At 55.4% G+C, this 21,946-nt stretch overlaps 1 protein-coding gene across 1 annotated transcript; it reads right to left on the bottom strand.

The window, feature by feature from the left end:
• Positions 1 to 4,060: 4,060 nt before the first annotated feature.
• ATP6AP2 (ATPase H+ transporting accessory protein 2) lies at positions 4,061 to 19,971 on the bottom strand. The gene is made up of 9 exons (XM_061549591.1): positions 19,811 to 19,971; positions 16,070 to 16,218; positions 15,430 to 15,558; positions 15,039 to 15,131; positions 14,532 to 14,645; positions 13,363 to 13,416; positions 8,466 to 8,603; positions 8,007 to 8,135; positions 4,061 to 6,593 (listed from the first exon to the last, which is right to left on the bottom strand). Exons 1-9 carry the CDS (start codon positions 19,926 to 19,928, stop codon positions 6,399 to 6,401), a joined length of 1,119 nt encoding a protein of 372 aa, XP_061405575.1. The 5' UTR covers positions 19,929 to 19,971; the 3' UTR covers positions 4,061 to 6,398.
• Positions 19,972 to 21,946: the final 1,975 nt, after the last annotated feature.

The raw sequence follows: 21,946 nt of genomic DNA, 5'->3' as shown, positions 1-21,946 counted from the left end.
TTTTAAAATCGACAGCATCTACATGATCAGGCAAACCCTTAAGTCAAAGATTTCCCCGTCTATAAGAACAGGTAAGAGCCTGCAGATACGAGACGTCATTTTATTCAACGGAGATGTGGAATAGATATCGTTGATATTCATATAATTGTAGATTTATACAATATCAGAACAAGTGTTATTGACAGTTAGACAAAGATCCCCCGTATAGCCTAAAACAGACTGTTGGGGCAAGTGCTGTTAGCGAGCACCTATGAAGGCTGGCACGGCACACGAGGAGGTGGGTGGCCAGCACTACGCCCGACCGCCTTTGTCTCCCCAGTGGCGATGTTTTTACACAACGCACCAGGTACTCATTTGAGGCTGTGTCGATCTGGGGGAGGCCCAGGACCGGTTCAGATAATCTTCACCAGTGCCAGGTTTGTAGCGCGGCGCACTAACCGCTACACATGCCATACACGGACACATATACAAAGACAAAGACACACACACAACACAAAGGCAAAGACTGCCCGTGTAACCTACATAGGCTGCTGGGGAAACTGCTGTTAATGGGCACCTAGACACGCGTAGAGACACAGATGCACAGAAAGACACAGAGAGACACACGTGGAGACACGGATACAGGGAGACACTAGCAGACACAGTCACACTGAGACACACGGGGAGACACCGGGAGATGCACAGAGACAAACGTGGACACACAGAGAGACACAGACACCCAGAGTGGCACAGGGAAACACGGAGAGACACTGGGAGACAAAGAGAAGCACAGGGATAGACATTTAGAGCTAAAGAGAGATGCACAGACACACAGAAACACATGGGGAGACACACATCGACACAAATGGAGACAGATATACACACAGAGGCAGCAGACAGAGATAAAGAGAGACACTGGGAGACACACAGAGACACACAGGGAGGCACAGAGAGACACAGAGACACACAGAGGCAGACAGAGATAAAGAGAGACACTGGGAGACACACAGAGACACGCGGTGAGGCACAGAGAGACACAGAGACACACAGAGGCAGCAGACAGAGAAAAAGAGAGACACTGGGAGACACACAGAGACACACAGAGACACGTGGTGAGGCATAGAGAGACAGAGAGACACACAGAGGCAGACAAAGATAAAGAGATACACTGTGAGATACACAGAGACACGCGAGGAGGCACAGAGAGACACAGAGACACACAGAGGCAGCAGACAGAGATAAAGAGAGACACTGGGAGACACTGGGAGACACACAGAGACACGCGGTGAGGCACAGAGAGACACAGAGACACACGGAGGCAGCAGACAGAGATAAAGAGAGACACTGGGAAACACACAGAGACACGCGGGGAGGCACACAGAGACACAGAGACACAGGGAGACACTGGAGGAGGAGGGAGGAGGAGGAGGTGGGGAGAGTCGATGCGTGACTGAGACGTGACTCATCACCTTGAAGAGAGAGAGAGCGCGCGGAGGAGCGTGGAGAGAGAAAGGAAGAAGAGAGAGAGAGTGTGAAGGGAGAGAGTGGGAGCAGAGGAGAGGGTGGAGAGAGGAGCTGGAGGGAGGAACGTGGATGAGACAAGGACAGATGAGGAGAGAGAGGCAATGAGGCAGAGAGACAGGGAAGAGACGGGGAGAGCAAACGAGAGAGTCAGACACGCGAACAAGGTCACAGGGAGACAAGACGGAGACACGCTGAGAGAATTCAGAGTTCGCATGTCCGCGGAGGCCGCGCCATTCCACGCTCCTAGGTCGGGATCAGAACGATAATCCGTCCGGCGTGGGTGTCGGGTTGCGTGGGATTATTTTGGGACTGATTTTGCATTTTCACATAAATCCATGGGGGGGGGGGGGGGGGGGGGTGGCGAGGAGGGGTGGGGGAGTTCATTGAAATTCATGCAGCCGCCCTTGAGAATGACACCTGGCAGACAGAGACACAACAAAGATCACCCGTGTAGCCGTAACAGACTGTTGGGGCAAGTGCTGTTAGCGAGCACCTATTATGACAGCCGGCCACGGCACATGTGGGGGTGGGTGGTCAGCACCACGCCCGGCCGCCTTTGTCTCCCCGGTGGCGATGTTTACCCCCCCCCCCTCACCAGGTACTCATTTCGTAGCGCAGCGCGCTAACCTATCGCTCTAAAGGCACAGATGCCTTGTACAGCCTCGACCGCAAAACTACCGCTCCTCGTGCAAACAAAGACAAATTTCCATCCCGTATAGGCTTTGAAGGCCGGCACGGCCGCCTTTGTCTCCCTCGGTGGCGATGTTTTCACATCGCAAAAGGTACTCATTTGAGGCTGAGTCGACCCAGCTGAGGCCCAAGACCGGTTCAGATCATCGTCACCGGTGCTGGTCGTGAGCGGGCTCGTACACCAACCACTACGCTACCGTTCCCCATACAGACATCAAAGACAAAGATCCCCCGTGTAGCCTTAACAGGCTGTAGGGGCAAATGCTGTTAGCGAGCACCTATGAAGGCCGGAACGGTACACGATGGGGTGGGTGGCCAGCACCACGCCCGACCGCCTTTGTCTCCCCAGTGGCGATGTTTACACACCGCACCAGGTACTCATTGAGGCTGAGTCGACCCAACTGAGGCCCCAGACCGTGAGCGGGAATCGAACCCGTGTCGCCGGGTTCATAGCACAGGAATTCCTGAACTACACCGAGGCATCAATCAGCCTCCCCATTGTATCTGAACCAGATCGCAGATTTGGTATGGTTTCAGGCAAGGGTGGTTCTGCACGCACCTGGTATTCTGTGTCCCGTCAGCAAATGTACGGTACAGTCTGTTCTCATAGAACGCGGTAGTTGCATTCCTGAAGAACACCGCGTTATGGAAATATCGCGTTATAAACACATTCCTGCGGAGGGAGCTGGTAGGAACGTTGGGTTGCTCGGTCAATGGCCTGCAGGGTCAACGGCGGCGTGGTGTATTCCGCAAATATGCCCGACTGTGAGGGCGGGCACAAGTCGGCGTGAGTAGGTTAAACGTTGAGTTTTATAAGGGCACCACGGGGTGACCAGCCCCTCCCCACCCAGCCCCACCCCTCCTACCCCCCACCCAGCCCCACCCTCCCCACCCAGCCCCACCCTCCCCACCCAGCCCCACCCTCCCCACCCAGCCCCTCCCCACCCTCCCCTCCCCATTCAGCCCCTCCCCACCCTCCCCTCCCCACCCAGCCCCTCCCTGCACGACGGACACAATAATCCCCTGTGGGCTGGTGTAACCAGGAGGTTCCTACCAGTACAATGTATAATATAGGTGGTGAAGCACAGTCCGCGATAACGCGTGAGACGCAGGCCGAGCAAAGACGGAGGCACGTGGGTAGCATCTAGAAGCATCCAGCAGCATCCCACTGCCTCGTGTGATGACGCTGTCCCGAGGCGACCGCATATTGCTACTCGCGCGACGTCGTTCCGTTCACTCGATCACGTTATATCCAAATCGCACCCGCGCTATGAAAAAAATGCGTTCCCTAACACATTCATCGCGTTATATCCAATTCGCGTTATAAAAACACGCGTTATAGAACATACTATTTTAACAGGATCTACATCTCTGCTTTATTGGCCGGGTCAAGGCCTTCGATGCAAGAGAAGAGGCCAGAGCTTTGGGTTGTTCTTTTAGAATTTTGGGACCATCGACCCTGCGTAGACGGCCAGGGCCGTGGTGGTGGGCAGGTCTGGGTCGCGCTGCGTGGCTGGGAGTCAGAGCCATTCATGACATAGATCCCCCGTATAGCTTTAACATACTTTTGCGGCAAGTGCTGTTAGCGAGCGCCTATGAAGACCTGCACGGCACACGAGGGGGTGGGTGGCCAGCACCACGCCATTTCCTTAGTGACGATGCTTGCACACCGCACCACGTACTCATTTAAGGCCGAGTCGACCTAGGGGAGGCGCAAGACCGGTTGCGATAATCGTATTTGGTCTTGGGGGCCCGTAAGCATGAATCGAACTGGGGTCGCCAGGTTCGTCTCGCAGCACGCGAACCACTGCGCCAACGCTCAGCACACAGACACAGAAGCAGTGCCACACACTGCACTCGGGCCCGCGAGGGTTAAACACTTTATTATTATGATTTTGCTCAGCGAGTACGTGAATAACACACCATCAGTAGCATCCGAGACGCGCGGGAGAGGATTTCGCACTCCGGGCATGACACCAGGACGATCGTGACGATTCGGGGTTGTGATTTGCTTCGTCTCGTTTGCAGTTTTCTGGGATTATTTTTAGCTCCCATTTTGTAGTTTTGTTCGCATCCGTTTCGCATGAAATGGTTCATTAGCATATCATTTACATAAAACAGGCGACATTTATATGATTTTTTAATATATTAATTTAACAAAAATCTGTTAAAATGTGAATTATAAAGTAAAAACTGATATATTATACCAAAGTGGATAAAGTCAGCCATATTCCAGTTGAGGCCCACTGCTCCATTCTCCCCACGGCCATTGCAGAGCCGTGCACAACGTGAAGCCCTTCAGCACATGACGACACCGCACGTGTTGGAAGGAAGTGCTCAATCTATCCAGTCAGCCACCTCCAAGGCTTCTCTCCTTTCAATTTCACAATTTGCGTGACCGTGGCAGCAAAAAAAAAATCGTAGGCCGAGAATGACCAGTAATCCGAGTGATGGCGCGTGCGAGAACCCCGTGACGATGTATGCCTCCGCAGCTCCAAGACAAGCCGATGGGGCATCACGGGCCGGTGCGTGTTCGAGACGGACGCGTGTTCGAGACGGACGCTGGGAATGTCGTGGCAAGACGGGATGAGCGACGCCGGAGTGACAGATGGGGAGCCTCGTTGTAGATGAGATCGGGCAACAGCGGATTCCTCCCACATGCACACACACTCACTAACTGGCTGAAACCATCTTAACACGTATAGAACCGCAGAGCAGTTGTCTGTAGCGTCGGCTCACGCCACCTGGCAGCCTTCCAGCTCGCCTGCGGTTCCTACCCAGCGATTGTGAGCCCGCAGTTTGCATGAACGCCGCTTTATTGAACTCATCACGAGATTGATGTATTTGTGTTTAGCTGGGTGGGACGCGTGTGCAGGGTGGAGTGGGAGAAGGCCGATTGCCAAGACGGGCGTGGGAGCGGCCGTCTCCACGGGCCCAGCGACTGAGGGGAAGACACCTAAGAGCAGATCAGAATATGTATTTATTTATACCGGAGTAATCTGATGAGCTATAAAGCTTTTTCCACAGATGTCTCGACGGCGGAGGTCGCCGCGCGTCGAGGAGTGGTGGTGGCACCCTCGCCTATGGCATTGAGGCCTTCTCGAAATGCTAAGTAAATTGTTACGTTCATGCTAACGGAGGAGAGGAGAGGCGAATAACGAGACGGAACAAAACTAGAAACGAGAGGGAACCGAGACGGTAAAAACCGAAACGATAATCAAATTGTGACCCCCGCAAGTGGGTGACGATTCACCTGGGGGAGGCGGGGGGAGGTGGGGGGGGGGTGTGGAGCCGAGTGAATGCACAAGCCGCAGCCACCACTTGCATCTACAGCAAACACACAACTACCCACGGCAAGCACGGAGTGTTTCTGAAGATCAGAGAGAGGACGGGAACCACACAAGGCCGACGACACAAACACCGAAATGACGTCGTGCGCGGATCACGAATCACAACAACTACAAACCCAGAGTAGGGATCGAGGGGGGGGGGCAAAGGGGCCGACGCTCGGCAATTCACGCAAAACACAAAATCTCTCGGTGTGGGTGGTGGGGGGAGGCAGGGGGCGGGTGGGAGGGGGTGTCGACGACACAGGATATGACATCACAATGATTGGCTTAAGAGGAAGTGACGCCGCGCAAAAATAATTAAAAAAATAAAAATTTACATCAGAGCGCGGAAAAAAAAAAACTATGGTTGCCGAAATGCACGGCGATTGCCCATCCGATGAACGGACGGTCGGTTGGTGATATCGTCAGCCAATGGAGAGGAAGGGGGCAGCACCAGTGAGGGGGGGGGGGGGCTCTGAGCGTGGTGGTAGCAGAGGTGTGGGGGGGGGGCAGTACCCAGGGGGGTGGAACAAGATGGAGCAGAGCCACATGGGACGTGGCACCAATGAGAGGCAGAGGTCGCAACCGGGTACCCAATACCCGTACCCTACCCGATACCCGTACCCTACCCAATACTCGGGTACGGGTACCCGTTTGCGACCCTGGTGCGGCCGGGTACGGGTACGGGTAAGGAATCAAAACCCGTTTGCGACCTCTGATGAGAGGTGTGCGACAATACTAGATGGGAGCGGAATGACTGGATGGGGGACAGAGGTAATAAGAGAAGGGGGGGGGGGTATGGTGCTTATGAAAGGGGGGCATCACTAGACACCTGGGTGGAGCGGGGGGTGGGAGGGTGAGAGGGTGAGAGAGAGTCTAATCGGCCTTGAGCCTTTGGTTGGTCATGCGGTAGATGAGGCTGTCGCGGCCCGGGTCCATGTTCCACATCCCGTAGGAGACGGCGATGATGGCGAGAGCCATGGCCAGCATGAGCCACAGCACGATGTTGAAGACCACGGCGTAGTTGTAGTTGTAGCGGTACGCCAGGTTGTAGGGGTTCTGCAAGTCCACCTGATGCACACGGACAAAGAGGGTTACCCCCCTCACCACTGTAGCCTTCACACAAACTGTTGTTGGGGCAAGTACGCCGATGAAGGCCGACACGTCGCACCACGCCCGGTTGGCCTCGTCTCCCAGCTGCACGCCGCGTGGTGGTGGTGGTGGTGGTGCTGTGTGGTGGTGGTGGTGCTGTGTGGTGGTGCTGTGTGGTGGTGGTGGTGCTGTGTGGTGGTGGTGGTGCTGTGTGGTGGTGGTGGTGCTGTGTGGTGGTGGTGGTGGTGCTGTGTGGTGGTGGTGGTGCTGTGTGGTGGTGGTGGTGCTGTGTGGTGGTGGTGGTGCTGTGTGGTGGTGGTGGTGCTGTGTGGTGGTGGTGGTGCTGTGTGGTGGTGGTGTGTGGTGGTGGTGGTGGTGCTGTGTGGTGGTGGTGGTGCTGTGTGGAAGTAACGTGTGGTGGTGGTGGTGGTGCTGTGTGCTGTGTGGTGGTGGTGGTGCTGTGTGGAAGTGCCGTGTGGTGGTGGTGGTGCTGTGTGGAAGTGCCGTGTGGTGGTGGTGGTGCTGTGTGGAAGTGCCGTGTGGTGGTGGTGGTGGTGGTGCTGTGTGGAAGTGCCGTGTGGTGGTGCTGGTGCTGTGTGGTGGTGGTGGTGCTGTGTGGTGGTGGTGGTGCTGTGTGGTGGTGGTGGTGCTGTGTGGTGGTGGTGGTGCTGTGTGGTGGTGGTGGTGCTGTGTGGAAGTGCCGTGTGGTGGTGGTGGTGCTGTGTGGAAGTGCGTGTGGTGGTGGTGGTGGTGGTGCTGTGTGGAAGTGCCGTGTGGTGGTGGTGGTGCTGTGTGGTGGTGGTGGTGCTGTGTGGTGGTGGTGGTGCTGTGTGGTGGTGGTGGTGCTGTGTGGTGGTGGTGGTGCTGTGTGGTGGTGGTGGTGCCGTGTGGTGGTGGTGGTGCTGTGTGGAAGTGCCGTGTGGTGGTGGTGGTGCTGTGTGGAAGTGCCGTGTGGTGGTGGTGGTGGTGCTGTGTGGAAGTGCCGTGTGGTGGTGCTGGTGCTGTGTGGTGGTGGTGGTGCTGTGTGGTGGTGGTGGTGCTGTGTGGTGGTGGTGGTGCTGTGTGGTGGTGGTGGTGCTGTGTGGTGGTGGTGGTGCTGTGTGGTGGTGGTGGTGCTGTGTGGTGGTGGTGGTGCTGTGTGGTGGTGGTGGTTCTGTGTGGTGGTGGTGGTGTTGGTGTTGTGTGGAAGTGACGTGTGGTTGTGGTGGTGCTGTGTGCTGTGTGGTGGTGGTGGTGCTGTGTGGAAGTGCCGTGTGGTGGTGCTGTGTGGAAGTGCCGTGTGGTGGTGGTGCTGTGTGGAAGTGCCGTGTGGTGGTGGTGCTGTGTGGAAGTGCCGCGTGGTGGTGCCGGTGCCGGTGCGTGGTGTCGCCTGATGGTGGTGCCGTCCCCCACCTTGCTCCGCGTCTCCCGCAGCTGCAGCACGGAGCGCGCCCTGCGCAGGGACGGCTCCGGAGCGGTGGCCACCGTAAGCGCCGCCACCACCACCTCCCCTCCCCACACGCCGGCCACGTCCTCCGCAAACTAGAGCACAGCAAGCGGGACAGCGTCGCCACGGTGACCGTGACCACGGGAGGGCTGCCGTTACCGTGTGTGTGGTTGGTTACCGAGGTCACCTTTACGGACACCTTGCCACCCCGGGGTGACGATGCGGCACAATGCACACGCAGCCGGCACAGTTGGGCGAGTGGCGTGGACGATTCCGTACCAGCGAGATGAACGAATCGACTGAAAAGCAATACAAACGAGACGGGGGGGTCAATATCAAAATCGAATCGAAACAAAAATGTGTCGACCTGTGGATAGAGGAGGAGCGGGTGGGGGGGGGGTGGGGGGGCGGGGGCGAGAGGTTACCTGGGCAACGGCGTGTCCCAGCATGCTCCTCGCCTCCTCCGCCTGAGCGGACCCATCGCCATGACGACGCACCACTCCCAGCAGCCCCCCCAACTCCACGGCAACTACGGCCGGGGAGGCTGGGCTAGCGGAGGTTACCTACACACACGAGTTGGGGGTGGGGGGACACACACACCAAACGCTCACCCATCTCATCCCCCCCTTGTTCTGTGGGTCCGGCGAACAAGGCGTCACGTGATGAGGGTCGCTGATCACTCACGGAGCAGCGCAGACCGCTACGTTGGAGAGCGGCCCGCGGAAGCGGATATCACAGAACTATTCCTCCAAAACAGCCTCAAAATTACTGGGGTAGCACTTTCCCACCCGGCCTGGTGCGGAGAGAACGTTCGTCGCACGGGCAGTCAACCCAATGTTTCAATTCTCAAGAGCTGCACTCAAATGAGTGCACAATCAAGATTTTCAAACGATGCATTTGTTTTTTGTTGTTTTTGTTTGTGCAGTCACTGGAGAGACCATCATCGACTTCGCTGCACTTGAGAAGCCGGTTTCATCCACCGAGGCTGTGCTGCCGGGAACCCGGATTCAAACCCAGGATCTCAGCGCTGCCGGCTCCAGCGCCCTCTGACATTTGACCTCTCGAACCCATCGATGGCGAGGTTTGAGGCAGCCGGGTGGCTCAGAGGTCAGCGGTCAAAGACGCAGAGCCAGCACCGGGTGTCGGACGCACAACCACAGCGGTTGAACCAGAACCAGGGTCTCAAGCACACAAGAGAGCTGATGGCTTCAGCCCGGTCACCAAAAATCGGTGCATCCACTCACACATCCACAGACTCACATAGTCTCTATTCTCATACAGACCCCATAGACTTGTATAGATAGCCATTGATTCACATAGACCCCAGTTGTGCTGAAAACTGGGGTCTATGTGACGGTTTCAGCCTGGTCACCAAAGACTCGCATTGAGACCCCGAGACCTACAGACTCATTATTGATATTCCAGGTTATGGTCGATTCCTCACCCTTGTGTGGCCATTGGTGATTAAGCTACAATCAAAATGATGGACAGTCGTCTTTAAAAGCAATGGCAGTTTGATGACAATGGCGATGGCAATGATGAACGCATTTTGCAATAAATTAAAGCTTGATGATCTTTCTGTAAACATTTGATCACGAGCATGGCATAAAATTTGAATGAGCAAATTAACGCTAGGATTATCAGAACATCTTTGAGTTATTCATTGTAGTAAGATGATGACGATGCTAGCTGAGAGGTGAGTGGGAGGTGGAAGAAGAGAGGGGATGAGTAGGAGAGGTAAGAGGAGAGGTGAGAGAGTGGGAGGAGAGGTGAGAGAGAGTGGGAGGAGAGGTGAGAGAGTGGGGGGAGAGGTGAGAGAGTGGGGGGAGAGGTGAGAGAGTGGGGGGAGAGGTGAGAGAGTGGGGGGAGAGGTGAGAGAGTGGGAGGAGAGGTGAGAGAGAGTGGGAGGAGAGGTGAGAGAGAGTGGGAGGAGAGGTGAGAGAGAGTGGAGGAGAGGTGAGAGAGAGTGGAGGAGAGGTGAGAGAGAGTGGGAGGAGAGGTGAGAGAGAGTGGGAGGAGAGGTGAGAGAGAGTGGGAGAGAGGTGAGAGAGTGGGAGGAGAGGTGAGAGAGAGTGGGAGGAGAGGTGAGAGAGTGGGGGAGAGGTGAGAGAGAGTGGGAGGAGAGGTGAGAGAGAGTGGGGGGAGAGGTGAGAGAGTGGGAGGAGAGGTGAGAGAGTGGGGGGAGAGGTGAGAGAGTGGGAGGAGAGGTGAGAGAGAGTGGGAGGAGAGGTGAGAGAGAGTGGGAGGAGAGGTGAGAGAGAGTGGGAGGAGAGGTGAGAGAGAGTGGGGGGAGAGGTGAGAGTGGGAGGGAGGTGAGAGAGTGGGAGGAGAGGTGAGAGAGAGTGGGGGGAGAGGTGAGAGAGTGGGAGGAGAGGTGAGAGAGTGGGGGGAGAGGTGAGAGAGTGGGAGGAGAGGTGAGAGAGAGTGGGAGGAGAGGTGAGAGAGTGGGAGGAGAGGTGAGAGTGTGGGAGGAGAGGTGAGAGAGTGGGGGGAGAGGTGAGAGAGTGGGGGGAGAGGGGAGAGAGAGTGGGAGGAGAGGTGAGAGAGAGTGGGAGGAGAGGTGAGAGAGTGGGGGAGAGGTGAGAGAGTGGGAGGAGAGGTGAGAGAGTGGGGGGGGAGAGAGGTGAGGAGAGGGAGAGTGGGAGGAGAGGTGAGAGAGAGTGGGGGGAGAGGTGAGAGAGTGGGAGGAGAGGTGAGAGAGTGGGGGGAGAGGTGAGAGAGTGGGAGGAGAGGTGAGAGAGAGTGGGAGGAGAGGTGAGAGAGAGTGGGAGGAGAGGTAGAGAGAGTGGGAGGAGAGGTGAGAGAGAGTGGGGGGAGAGGTGAGAGTGGGAGGGGAGGTGATAGAGAGTGGGAGGAGAGGTGAGAGAGAGTGGGGGGAGAGGTGAGAGAGTGGGAGGAGAGGTGAGAGAGTGGGGGGAGAGAGGTGACGGAGAGTGGGAGGAGAGGTGAGAGAGAGTGGGAGGAGAGGTGAGAGAGTGGGAGGAGAGGTGAGAGTGTGGGAGGAGGAGGTGAGAGAGTGGGGGGAGAGGTGAGAGGAGTGGGGGGAGAGGTGAGAGAGAGTGGGAGGAGAGGTGAGAGAGAGTGGGAGGAGAGGTGAGAGAGTGGGGGGAGAGGTGAGAGAGTGGGAGGAGAGGTGAGAGAGTGGGGGGAGAGGTGAGAGTGTGGGAGGAGAGGTGAGAGTGTGGGAGGAGAGGTGAGAGAGTGGGGGGAGAGGTGAGAGAGTGGGAGGAGAGGTGAGAGAGTGGGGGGAGAGGTGAGAGAGTGGGAGGAGAGGTGAGAGAGAGTGGGAGGAGAGGTGAGAGAGAGTGGGAGGAGAGGTGAGAGTGTGGGAGGAGAGGTGAGAGAGTGGGAGGAGAGGTGAGAGAGTGGGGGGAGAGGTGAGAGAGTGGGGGGAGAGGTGAGAGAGTGGGAGGAGAGGTGAGAGAGAGTGGGAGGAGAGGTGAGAGAGAGTGGGAGGGAGAGGTGAGGAGTGTGGGAGGAGAGGTGAGAGTGTGGGAGGAGAGGTGAGAGAGTGGGGGGAGAGGTGAGAGAGTGGGAGGAGAGGTGAGAGAGTGGGAGGAGAGGTGAGAGAGTGGGAGGAGAGGTGAGAGAGAGTGGGGGGAGAGGTGAGAGAGTGGGAGGAGAGGTGAGAGAGAGTGGGAGGAGAGGTGAGAGAGAGTGGGAGGAGAGGTGAGGTGGGAGGAGAGGTGAGAGAGAGGGAGAGAGTGGGAGGAGAGGTGGAGAGTGGGGGAGAGGTGAGAGAGTGGGAGGAGAGGTGAGAGTGTGGGAGGAGAGGTGAGAGAGTGGGAGGAGAGGTGAGAGAGAGTGGGGGAGAGGTGAGAGAGAGTGGGGGGAGAGGTGAGAGTGTGGGGGAGGAGAGGTGAGAGAGAGTGGGAGGAGAGGTGAGAGAGTGGGGGGAGAGGTGAGAGAGTGGGGGGAGAGGTGAGAGAGTGGGGGGGAGAGGTGAGGAGAGTGGGGGAGAGGTGAGAGAGTGGGGGAGAGGTGAGAGAGTGGGGGGAGAGGTGAGAGTGGGAGGAGAGGTGAGAGAGTGGGAGGAGAGGTGAGAGAGTGGGGAGGGTGAGAGAGAGTGGGGGGAGAGGTGAGAGAGTGGGGGGAGAGGTGAGAGAGTGGGGGGAGAGGTGAGAGAGAGTGGGGGGAGAGGTGAGAGAGTGGGGGGAGAGGTGAGAGAGTGGGAGGAGAGGTGAGAGAGTGGGAGGAGAGGTGAGAGAGAGTGGGGGGAGAGGTGAGAGAGTGGGCGGAGAGGTGAGAGAGTGGGAGGGGAGGTGAGAGAGTGGGAGGAGAGGTGAGAGAGAGTGGGGGGAGAGGTGAGAGAGTGGAGGAGAGGGTGAGAGAGTGGGAGGAGAGGTGAGAGAGTGGGGGGGAGAGGTGAGAGAGTGGGGGGAGAGGTGAGAGAGTGGGGGGAGAGGTGAGAGAGTGGGAGGAGAGGTGAGAGAGTGGGGGGAGAGGTGAGAGAGTGGGAGGGGAGGTGAGAGAGTGGGAGGGGGGGTGAGAGAGTGGGAGGGGAGGTGAGAGAGTGGGAGGAGAGGTGAGAGAGTGGGGGGGAGAGGTGAGAGAGTGGGGGGAGAGGTGAGAGAGAGTGGGAGGAGAGGTGAGAGAGAGTGGGAGGAGAGGTGAGAGAGAGTGGGGGGAGAGGTGAGAGAGTGGGAGGAGGTGGGAGAGAGTGGGAGGGGAGGTGAGAGAGAGTGGGAGGGGAGGTGAGAGAGTGGGAGGAGAGGTGAGAGAGTGGGGGGAGAGGTGAGAGAGTGGGGGGAGAGGTGAGAGAGTGGGGGGAGAGGTGAGAGAGAGTGGGAGGAGAGGTGAGAGAGAGTGGAGGAGAGGTGAGAGAGAGTGGGGGGAGAGGTGAGAGAGTGGGAGGAGGTGGGAGAGAGTGGGAGGGGAGGTGAGAGAGTGGGGGGAGAGGTGAGAGAGTGGGAGGAGGTGGGAGAGAGTGGGAGGAGGTGAGAGAGTGGGGGGAGAGGTGAGAGAGAGTGGGAGGAGGTGAGAGAGTGGGGGGAGAGGTGAGAGAGAGTGGGAGGAGAGGTGAGGGAGTGGGAGGAGAGGTGAGAGAGTGGGAGGAGAGGTGAGAGAGTGGGAGGGGAGGTGAGAGAGTGGGAGGAGAGGTGAGAGAGAGTGGGAGGAGAGGTGAGAGAGTGGGGGGAGAGGTGAGAGAGTGGGAGGAGAGGTGAGAGAGTGGGAGGAGAGGTGAGAGAGAGTGGGAGGAGAGGTGAGAGAGAGTGGGAGGAGAGGTGAGAGAGAGTGGGAGGAGAGGTGAGAGAGTGGGAGGGGAGGTGAGAGAGTGGGAGGAGAAGGTGGTGAGAGGGAGGAGAGGGTAGAGTGACGTACGGCCTTCGCAAACTCTTGCAGCAAGCGCAGCTCCAGCAGGAACTCCGCATCCTCCTGCGCACCCCACGCACACAGACACACGCACACAGACACGCACACAGACACACGAACACTCGGACAATTGGACACGCGCGTTTCCCAGTATCGCCCCCACCCCACAAACAAACACGTGCATGAAACCTGCCTTTCCATACAAATGAAAGGGATTATATTGGGCGTTTCCATAAATCGCCACGGGGTGGCGCGCTCGCCCTGTTGGAATCCCATGCCGGTGAATTAGGAGGCGACAATAGAGGAACCACGACTCCGGCAGAAACCGGCAGCATCCACGCAGGAACACGGACAAGGCGCACGCAAAGACAAACACACACGCACACACCCCCACAGACGCGCACACACACACACACACACAAAGATCCCCAGAGCCGTACTCGCTATTGTGGCAAGTGCTGTTAGGCAGCCACCTATTACGGCCGGTGCAGTGTATTAGCAGGCGGTGTGGTCTCCCCGGTGCTGTTTACACATCACACCAACTTCTCATTTGAGACCGAGTCAACCTTGGGGAGGCCCAGGACTGGTCCAAATAACCCGTCCCTGGTGTTGGTGGCAGTGAGCGGCGATCGAAATCGGGTCGCCAGGTTTGTAGTGCAGGACGCTAACCTCTACACTACCGCCCCCCACCCCCCACACACATTGACACCCACAACAACCGCCATTCGCCACGAAGTGGCGATGACCTCACTACCACGCTGTGCCAGGCTATGTGCACTTTGAGGCCACACACACAGGCACACGTACATATACTAAAATGCAAAGACAAAGAGCCCCCCGTATAGTCTTACCAGACTGTAGGAGCACGTACTGTTAGCGAGCAGCACCTATGAAGGCCGGCACGGCGCACGAGGGGGTGTGTGGCCAACACCACGCCCGGCCACCTTCGTCCCCTCGTGGCGATGTTTGCTGCACACCGCTACACCAGGTGCTCATTTGAGGTGGAGTCTACCTACCTACGGGAGGCCCAGGAACGGTTCGCTGGTGTTGGCCGTGAGTGGGAATCTAACCCGGGCCAGCTCCGTAGCACACGCGCGCGCACACACACACACACGTACCGACACGCGCACACACACACGTACCGACGCGCGCGCGCACACACACACACACAAACGAACCTGCACGGTGACGTTAAGGGACGACCCAGGCGCGATGGCCGTGTTGAGGTTGCGAGGTCGCAGGTTTTCCCACTGCGCGATTTGAGAAAATGCCTTCCCAAAGCCGTACATGAACTGCACACAGACACACGAGACAAAGATCCCCCACACAGCCTTCACCTGACTGTTGGGGCAAGTGCTGTTAAGCGAGCACCTATGAAGCCCGGCACGGCACACGAGGGGAGTGGGCCGGGCGGGGTGGCCAACATCACGCCCGGCCGCCTTCGTCTCTCCATAGTGCTCACACCACCACGCCAGGTCCTCGTTTAAAGGTGAGTCGACATAGGAGAGGTCCGGGACAGGCTCAAATATTTGCCGCTATTATTGGTTGGAAGCAAGAATCGAACTCTTTTTGCCGGGTTCGTAGCGCAGTGTGCTATGCCCACTGCATTACCCACTGCCCACACACAAATCAATACATTATACCCGATGAGAGTAGATAAACTGAGCACCAATTTGAGGGCTCACCTGATGCATGGGCGAGTACTCCAGCATCAGCGAGTCATCCCCGAAGGACGACTCCAGCGAATTGCTCACCCACGACAAGTCAACCGGCACCGTCTGCTCCACACGTACACACACACACGTACACAGCGGCAACATTAGCAGCGGTAACAACAGCATGGGCAGCATGAATGTTTTGATGTGCGTGCACGTGTGTGTACATACAAGCATACGTGTGTACGTGTGTGAACACGAGTATCTGTGTGTATGCCTGTGTGTGCGTATAAGCAAGCGTGTTTACGCGTGTAGGTGTATGCGTGCACCTGTGTGCATATGTCCACGTATGTGCGCGTATGTGCGCGTATGTGCGCGTATGTGCGCGTATGTGCGCGTATGTGCGCGTATGTGCGCGTACGTGCGCGACGCGGTAGGAGGCGATGGCCTTGGGCAGGAGTCGCTCGTCTGCCCCCAGCAGGGAGAGGAGCAGGAAGGCACGGGGACGAAGAAACACGTCGCCTGCTGCGAGGCCGCCCCACGGGAGCTCCTGCATCACCACATCAACATATCATCGTCAACATCATCATCAATATTATCATCACTACACCATCACCACTATCGACATTAACACTACAGCCACCATCAAGACCACCATGGCCATTACCACCACCACCCTGTTACCGGATAATTACTGCCACGATCGTCTTCATCATTTACACAATCACGACCATCATCAGATGCCACCACAAACACCACTACCAGTCAATCAAAGTCATTATTCACTCACCATCACGAATATCACCACCATGGAAACTATCACCATCACCACCATAAACAATCACCACTATCGATGGCATCAAACACCACCACCCAAACCACCACGATCACCACCACAATCACCACCACAGAAACCACCACAGAAACCACCACAGAAACCACCACAATCACCACCACAGAAACCACCACGATCACCACCACAATCACCACCCACCATCACCACCCACCATCACCACCCACCATCACCACAACTATTAGGCCCCCACCACAGCGGGCCCCACCTGCTCCACGGAGAACCCCATGGCTAGCGAGACGAGGTCTCCGACGCGGTCCCCAGGCAGCGCGGCCTCCTCCTTGGCGAGCGACACGTACGCGGGCGCCCGCAGCACCAGCAGGCCGTCCGCCGGCGGCGGCGCCTCCGCTGCCGCGCCTGATCACACCAAACGCGAAGCGTTCAAGCGGTGCAGCACCCACGGCTGTCGGCACGTGGAAAGCTTCATCCTGAAGATGAGATTTTATTTTTTTCTCGTCCATGGCACCATCAGCCCAATAACAACCAGCCCCCGCTGCTTTTCTAACGTGCGGCGCGCAATGGAAGCCAGGCCACCCTTGACCCACGTGACGTGGCTGCCGTTCAGCTGGAGAACTTGGGAGGGGAAAATTTGGCTCGCGAGTAAGATGGGTCGCGCTCCATTCACAAAGTGTTTTTATTTGCTATTTACAGGTGTAGCTTAGCCTTGTACAGTTCTCTTCAATTATGAAATACAATCATAATCATCATCGGCCATGATGTATCTACTGCTGGATGAAGGGTTCCACCCCCCAACCCCCACCCACTCACTGCTGTCGCCACCTCTCTCGGTCACACGACTCAACAATCCGTGTGGAGCTCCACGAGCAGAGAGCCGTTATCATCGCTCCATCTCCGTGGGGAAAACACCCCCGGTCAGCTCATTTTGTCAAAATCGCACCCCGGTGTCCGCCCGCGTGCCCCTCGAGGTCAGACACACAGAGCCGGCACTGCCAAGTTCTTTGGTTCAAATCCCAGATTCAGCCGCCCTGCCAAGGAATAAACCGAGTACTCAAATATGATGAGAGTGAATGGCCTCTCAGCCTGGTCACCGATGGCTTACACAGACCCCCAATAGATTGAAATAGAGACTTGAAGACTTGAGTTATGATTAAACCAGGTTCTCAAGTGCAGGGGAGTTGGTGGTCTGAACCTGGTTATCTTTGACCGCACACACACAAAAGACCCCGTCACATTAAACTTGGTTTTACGTGTAATTTCACAAAATACCAGCTGACAATTTTTGAAGTATTGGATTGACAGTCAAAAGTGCAACCTCCAGCTAAAAGTCAGCCACAATCTCCGTACCCTGAAGATGGGTCATAGTCCAAAACGTCAGTGATTATATGTTAATATTTTATAATGGAGTATTAATGTACGGTTATGTACAGTAGAGCCCTTTGTTAATCTACTGGCGGATGAAGGCCTCTCCATTTCTGTGTTGTTTGACCATACTTCACCACACGGGTCAGATTAGTGAAGGATGAGGCCAAGACTGGATCTGGTATCACTTGCCACCGGTGTTAGCCGTGGCTGGGAATCGAACCCAGGTCACCACACAGGGCAGTGCAGCAAAATGCACTGTTGTACTGAGCTTTTATGTGCCCACGTTTATGCCCCATGCCTTCACCAACCCGCACTTACTAGTATGGTGAAATATGGAGTTGGAAAGTCCCATCCAGCAGTGGATTGACAAAGGGGGCTGTACATGTCCATGGGTGTACACGTGTACAAACGTAATTGTAGGTATGACTGTATGGGCTCATGAAAAGCGCTCTCCCAAAAACGAAAAAAGGCTACACAGGAATCTTTGTGTGTATGTATGGGGAGCAGCGACCCGAGTTCGATTCCCGCTTACAGCCAACACCAATGACGATTATATGAACCGGTCCTGGGCCTCCTCTAGGTCGACTCAGCCTCAAATGAGTACCTGGTACAGTGTGTAGACATCGCCACTAGGGAGACAAAGGCGCTCGGGCGTGGTGCTGGCCAACCACTCCTTCGTCTACTGTTCCGGCCTTCATAGGTGCTCGCTAGCAGCACTTGCCCCAAAAGTCTGTTAAGGCTATACGGGGGATCTTTATATTTGTGTGTATATGCAAGTATGTTCACATGTGTGCAGCACGTACGTGTGTATTGAGGGTTGCACTGTAAACAAGGACCAGCATGTGCAATGTGTTTGGTGTTGATGATATCAGCATCCACACTCAGCTCTGGTCCGGTTTTATCCCAACTCCAGGCCACAAACACTGGCCACATTCAGAGGGAACCGGACCTCGCCAGACTTAGTCCTTGCGTTCCCTCATGCACCAACAAAGGGCAGCGTGCCCTCCATTACTCGCCTCACCATCCAAAAGGGCAATAAACTAACACAAAATGTACTGTAGTTCTAAAATAAGTTATTTTTCCATCAAGCTCCAGTGGCTTCGTAATATTGGAAGAGCGTTCCAGACGGCCGCAGAAGCGCATCTAAAAGCACGCGATGCAGTGCCCGTCTTAATGGTTGTTCGTGATGTGCCGTATAATCTAATAATTTGTTTCTTATTGTGTTTTTTTCTCCCTCAAGTTTGCACAGAAATTCTCCGGTGTGAACCAGAATGGAGACGCAAGCAACGACCCACGCTAACTCGCTCGCAACCTGGGGGCGCCACGGTGGCTAGGAGATGTTAACTACCTCGCCTGGTATACAGGAGGTCGTGAGTTCGATCTCGACCCCGACGCCTGCTACATATTTGGAGTTTTCGTGTCTCTATCATCACGGTGGCTAGGAGATGTTAACTACCTTGCCTGGTATACAGGAGGTCGTGAGTTCGATCTCGACCCCGACGCCTGCTACATATTTGGAGTTTTCGTGTCTCTATCATCACGGTGGCTAGGAGATGTTAACTACCTCGCCTGGTATACAGGAGGTCGTGGGTTCAATCCTGACCGACACCTGCTGCATATTTGGAGCTTGCGTGTCTCTCTCCCCGGAGTCGCGTGGATTTTTATCCTAGGTCCTCCGGTTTTTCCCTCCACATTTAGAATCAACATCATAGAGACTTTGACTGCTATAAATTCCCACGTGATAAGCCACTTCGTTGAGCTATCATTTGTGACGGCCAGGTCGCTTCTGAAAAAGAGTTGTAATAGCTCAGTGGACCTTGCCTGGTAAAATAAAGAAAACGTGAACAGTTACAGTTACCTCACCATCGCCAAACCAAAGCGTTAATTCAAAATCGAACTTTGTTGTTGCAATGCGACGTGCAACTTCAACAGTTACCCTAGAGATTATTAATTGTGGCACTTGCGCTGATGGTTGGTGGTAGTGTTGAGGATGGTGGGAATGGTAGCAGTGGTCGTAAACATTTAGATTGATGTGAAGGTTATAGAGTTATTATGTTGAGAGCGGAGATGACGGTGGTCGTCGTAATAATAATTATGGTAATTGATGTTCGATGTGGTTGATGGTGGTAGTGATGGAAATGGTGGTAATGGTAAAAATGATAGTAGTGATGTAGGTAATGGTTTTGTGGCACTGTGGTAACGATGGTGGTAGCTGTGGTGATGTTGATCACCATCACAATCACCACCACTGTTAACACCTTCATCAAAGTAATTACAACCCACACAACCACTACCCACGATCCAACCAATCTTCATAAGGAACCAACCCAACTAAATACACACACGAAAACACGTCACAATTTCATTACAAATAAAATCGTTAACACTCGTTTCGATAAACATTTCTCCTTAAACCCAACAAAACCCATTCCCACGTCAATATCTCTCGAGGCCGGCCAGGACAAGCCCCCCACCTACCGACCATCCCTCACTTCCGGTCGGCGGGGCTGCCAAGGCAAGACCGAGGCCTGAGTTCCGAAGCGGACCAGGCCTCGCCTCCCCGTCCCCACTCGCTTCTCGTCGTGTGGCCCTTAAAACGCGAACCTCGACTCCGACCGCTTCTCACCCTGCACGAGAAGGACGAGAGCCGCGAGGGCGGCGAGGAGGAGGAGGCGGCGGCGGCGGAGGCGAAGCGGCGCGGCTGACGGGGCCATGGTCGCAGCGGCAGCAGCGGGAGGCGACATCGACGGAGGCGCTTGCGGGAGTCGTCGCGAGTCAGCTGACAGCGGCGGTCCCGTGACACCGGGACACGCCCTCATGAATATTCATGAGGCGAGGCCGCACCCCCCTCATTTGAATAATGTCCACGTTAATTTACAACCGGAGCGGAGGGTATTATTTTATTTTTTTATTAATTTTTATTTCATTTTTTACCTACGTGACTTTACCGAAAGAACTAAGAGTATGAATCATTGCAGTCACGAAAGCTTCAAATCTAGAATTACGCAGCGGAGGGGTTTTTTTTGGGAGTTCGATCGCGTAAATATATAAATGTGTCGTCAAAACCCGCCACCACCCGACACGACCAGTAAGGGTTGTCACGTAAACGAGCGGCGCGCAGATGAGGTCACCGCGGGGCTCGCGTGCCAGGCTAAGTGCACGAGGAGGTCACGGGACAGACCCAGGTGTCATGGGTTGACTGCTGTACCAGGCTAGGTGCAGGAAGAGGTCACGGGGCAGACCCAGGTGTCATGGGTTGACTGCTGTGCCAGGCTAGGTGCACGAGGAGGTCACGGGACAGACCCAGGTGTCATGGGTTGACTGCTGTGCCAGGCTAGGTGCACGAGGAGGTCACGGGACAGACCCATGTGTCATAGGTTGCCTGCTGTGCCAGGCTAGGTGCACGAGCAGGAGGTCACGGGACAGAACCAGATGTCATGCATTGCTTGCTGTGCCAGCCTAGGTGCACGAGGAGGAGGTCACGGGACAGACCCAGTTGTAATGGATTGACTGAGATGACTGGCAGACGCACCACCTGAATGTACGTAATGTATGTTGAACTTCTTTCGCGCCGTACGTAGCCAACCGTGCAAATGAGAGGTGCGGGGAAGGACAACACGCTAAACGCAAAAGGCAGTTCTAAAAAAAATGTGTTATCAATCTCGATTTAAAAGTGCGTAGCTTTAGCCGTTTCCTAATATCGCAAGGAAGAGCTTTCCAGACGGCCGCAGAAGCGCATCTGAAAGCGCCTCGCGATGCGGTGACCACCGTCTTTGTCCGATGGCTTTAGCCAAAAGCCGCTGCCGCTGCAAGGATGTCCGGAGTTCGCGTGATGGTTTATGCTCCTAGACGAGATCAGAACGCTCGTGTGGTTTATTTGTGGCAAGCACTTTGTGTGAAATGAGTGCAATCTTATGTAATCATTCAGCAACCGGAAGCCAATGATGCAGCGTGGGGAGCATCGGACGGACACGGTTACATCTTGCAGTACCCGTCACAACGCATGGCTCAGGTCAAAGGCAATGACAGCACAATGGCGAGATGTTAACTACCTCGCCCGCTATGCAGGAGGTCGTGAGTTCGATCCTGATCCTGGCGCTTGTATATTTTGAGTTTGCATGTTCCCCTCCACATTTAGAAACACCCGTTTAGAGTATTTGGCTGTTATAAATTTACACGTGATAAGTCACTTCGTTGAGCTATTATTTGTGGGCCAGATATCGCCTGAAAAAACAGCTGTATAGCCCAGTGGGCCTTACCTGGTAAATAAAAAAAAGTAGTTTTATTCGTTTAAAAGGTGAAAAGTGTGAAAAGAAACGTGGAGAGATGTGCGCTTGGAATTTCGTCTAGAGACGGAAAAAGGCACACGCGGACTAGAGAAAGTACGCAAGTAACAGATACATCATCCACACCTTCTCGTATTAACAATTGTGAGTGGGCCTGGGCAGGACGCGTCACGGCCAAGAGGGACGATGGCCTATGGTCGAGACTAACGACAGAGTGGCAGCCAAAGGAATGGACGTCCAAATTGAGGAGATGTAGCGATGAGACCATCTCGGGTGCAGGTGCTGGGTAGATTACAAACATTGCTGGGTTGTGAGAGGTGGGGAGGGAGGCATTCATCCAGATTGATGGTGGCTAGTAAAGTCGTTAATATGACTCACAACACAAGTGCCAGGCTGTATGTGATCACGCCGTGACCCTCCTCTAGGTAATGCGTACCCTGATCGTGGAGCACTACAATTATGAACTATTTTTATTT

The sequence above is a fragment of the Lethenteron reissneri genome, chromosome 2 (assembly GCF_015708825.2).
Source record: "Lethenteron reissneri isolate LAM-NWPU_2019-01 chromosome 2, ASM1570882v1, whole genome shotgun sequence".
Taxonomy (NCBI): domain Eukaryota; kingdom Metazoa; phylum Chordata; class Hyperoartia; order Petromyzontiformes; family Petromyzontidae; genus Lethenteron; species Lethenteron reissneri.
The sequence above is the reverse complement of the archived record's forward strand: the minus strand, read 5'-3'. Positions and strand labels throughout refer to the sequence as shown.

What these genes read in the sequence shown, in the direction of transcription:
- ATP6AP2 (XM_061549591.1), bottom strand. Translation starts at nt 19,928, where the DNA reads ATGTCGCCTCCCGCTGCTGCCGCTGCGACCATGGCCCCGTCAGCCGCG. An exon ending in CCTCCTACCGCGTCGCGCAC is followed by an intron (nt 15,132 to 15,429) that starts GTACGCGCACAT and finishes CGTGTGGAGCAG; the next exon opens with ACGGTGCCGGTTGACTTGTC. An exon ending in TGGGACACGCCGTTGCCCAG is followed by an intron (nt 8,136 to 8,465) that starts GTAACCTCTCGC and finishes GCTGTGCTCTAG; the next exon opens with TTTGCGGAGGACGTGGCCGG.